Source organism: Lagopus leucura, unplaced genomic scaffold (genome assembly GCF_019238085.1).
Source record: "Lagopus leucura isolate 7727_CA_CO unplaced genomic scaffold, USGS_WTPT01 34227-0_obj-0_obj, whole genome shotgun sequence".
In the NCBI taxonomy this organism is placed as follows: Eukaryota; Metazoa; Chordata; class Aves; order Galliformes; family Phasianidae; genus Lagopus; species Lagopus leucura.
The window spans coordinates 725-2,909 of record NW_024969199.1 but is presented as its reverse complement, the minus strand read 5'-3'; the positions used below and the strand labels follow the sequence as shown (position 1 = coordinate 2,909).

At 63.2% G+C, this 2,185-nt stretch overlaps 1 protein-coding gene across 1 annotated transcript; it reads right to left on the bottom strand.

The window, feature by feature from the left end:
• Positions 1–153: 153 nt before the first annotated feature.
• Positions 154–1,847, bottom strand: LOC122194051 (histone-lysine N-methyltransferase SUV39H1-like; the record flags this gene model as incomplete). The annotated part of the gene is made up of 2 exons (XM_042894961.1): positions 154–426; positions 1,191–1,847. Coding segments are annotated over 2 exons (888 nt in total), but the record flags the coding sequence as incomplete, so codon positions are not given.
• Positions 1,848–2,185: the final 338 nt, after the last annotated feature.

The following is a 2,185-nucleotide window of genomic DNA, read 5'->3' as shown; positions in this document are numbered from 1 at the left end:
CATCACCACAACATCACCATCACCACAACATCACCACAACATCACCATCACCACAACATCACCATCACCACAACATCACCATCACCATCACCACCACATCACCATCACCACAACATCACCATCACCACCACATCACCATCACCACCACATCACCATCACCACCACATCACCATCACCATCAGTACCACATTGCCATCACCACATCGCCACCATCAACCAGCGGTGAACCCCAGGCACCAATACAGACTGTGAGGAGCAGCCCTGCACAGCAGTGGACCTGGGGCTCCTGATGTGTGAACAACTGAATGTGAGCCAGCGGCTCGGAAAGCAAACGGGATCCTGGGCTCCATCGGCAGCGACAGGGAGGCGATCGTCCCTCATGGCTCTGCTCGTGCGAGGCCCCATCTGCAGCGCTGCAACCAGGGCCTGGGGGCCCCAGTGTAACACAGAGGGCTCCAGAGGAGGCCACAAAGATACCAGAGGGATGCAGCACCTCTGCAAAGCCAGGCTGAGGGAGCTGGGCTCGAAAAGAAGGCTGTGGGCTGAGCTCAGTGCAGCCTGCGGTGCCTGAAGGGAGCCTGCAGGCAGGAGTCAGCTCTGTGCAAGGGGGGATGAGAGCAGGACGAGGTTGGAAGCTGAAGGAGGGCAGGTGGAGGTTGGATGTCAGGGGGAAGTTCTGTACCATGAGAGCTGCAAGAGCTGCCAGAGAGGCTGTGATGCTGCATCCATCCCTAGAGGTGCTCCAGGCCAGGCTGCATGGAGCCCTGCACTGGGTTCAACATGCAGGATGGCAGCCCTGCATGCAGGGGGGTTGGAGTTGGGTGGCCCTGGGGGTCCAACCCCATTCCACGCTTGGGCTGTGGGCTGAGCTCAGTGCAGCCTGCAGTGCCTAAGGGGAGCCTGCAGGCAGGAGGGGAGATGGCAGCAGGACGAGGTTGGAAGCTGAAGGAGGGCAGATGGAGGTTGGATGTCAGGGGGAAGCTGTGTGCCGTGAGAGCGGCGTGAAGCTGTGATGCTGCATCCATCCCTAGAGGTGCTCCAGGCCAGGCTGCATGGAGCCCTGCGCTGCTGTTCAACATGCAGGATGGCAGCCCTGCATGCAGGGGGGTTGCAGTTGGGTGGCCCTGGGGGTGCCCCTGAACGCAGCTCAGCCCCCGCCGCCCCCCATCCCCCCTCCGCCCCGCGCTCACCTCCCCCACGTACTCCATCACGAAGCTGTTCTTGCGGATGCGCTCCAAGGTGCGCACGCCCCAGCCGCGTCCATTGCCGGTGCGGAAGATGCAGAGATCGTAGCGGATCCCCTTCTGCACCACGCGGTTGGGGCAGTCGGAGCCGCAGCGGCACCTCGAGTTGCACTCGTAGATGGGCAGCCCGGCCCGGATTCGCACCTGGCCCGATTCGTTGTAAGCAAACTTATTGTGCGACGCTCCGGGGCAGCAGCCGCCCGCCGCCTCTGCCAAGCAATCGCTGCATTCGCAGCCCACGGCCACGGGCGTCAGCTGGACGCCGGCCCCCACTTTGTACTCGTTGATGTAGACGAAGTCCCGGGGGGGGCCGTGCAAGTCCACCTCGTTTTCCACGGCGATGCGGCCGCGGTGGCTGCGCGTGTTGTTGAGGTGCTGCTCCCAACGCCGCAGCGCCTGCCGCTGCTCCGCTTTCTGCACCAGGTACGAGGAGGCGCGGGAGGGCAAACCTCGAGGGCCGGGTCTCACCGGTCCCCCCGGCGCTCGCGCCAGGTCCTGGTGCAGCTGTTTCAGCAGCCCTCGGCAGCGCAGGTTCTTGCGGGGCTCCCAGCTGTTGGCGCTGCCGGGGTAACCGCGCCATTTCACCAGGTAGAACTCCTCGCCCTGCGGGGGGGAAGGGATGGGGGTCAGGCACAGCAGGCACCGTTTGGGACACTTCCTTCCCCCCCCCACCCCTTTTGCCCCCTTCCAGGACCCAACAATTCACATTTCCCATTTTATAGAGGGGTTTGGGATCTCAATGTCCCTCCTGAGGCCTCTATGATCCAGCTGGGAGAAAGGAGGGAAGCAGGCAGTCGGGCACAGCAAGCAGCATTTGGGCCACCCCTTCCCCCCCCCCCCCCCCCCCCCCTTCCCCCTCCTCCCGGGACCCCAACAATTCACGTTTCCCATTTTATAGAGGGGTTTGGGGTCTCTGTCCCTCCTGGGGCCCCTATGAGCCA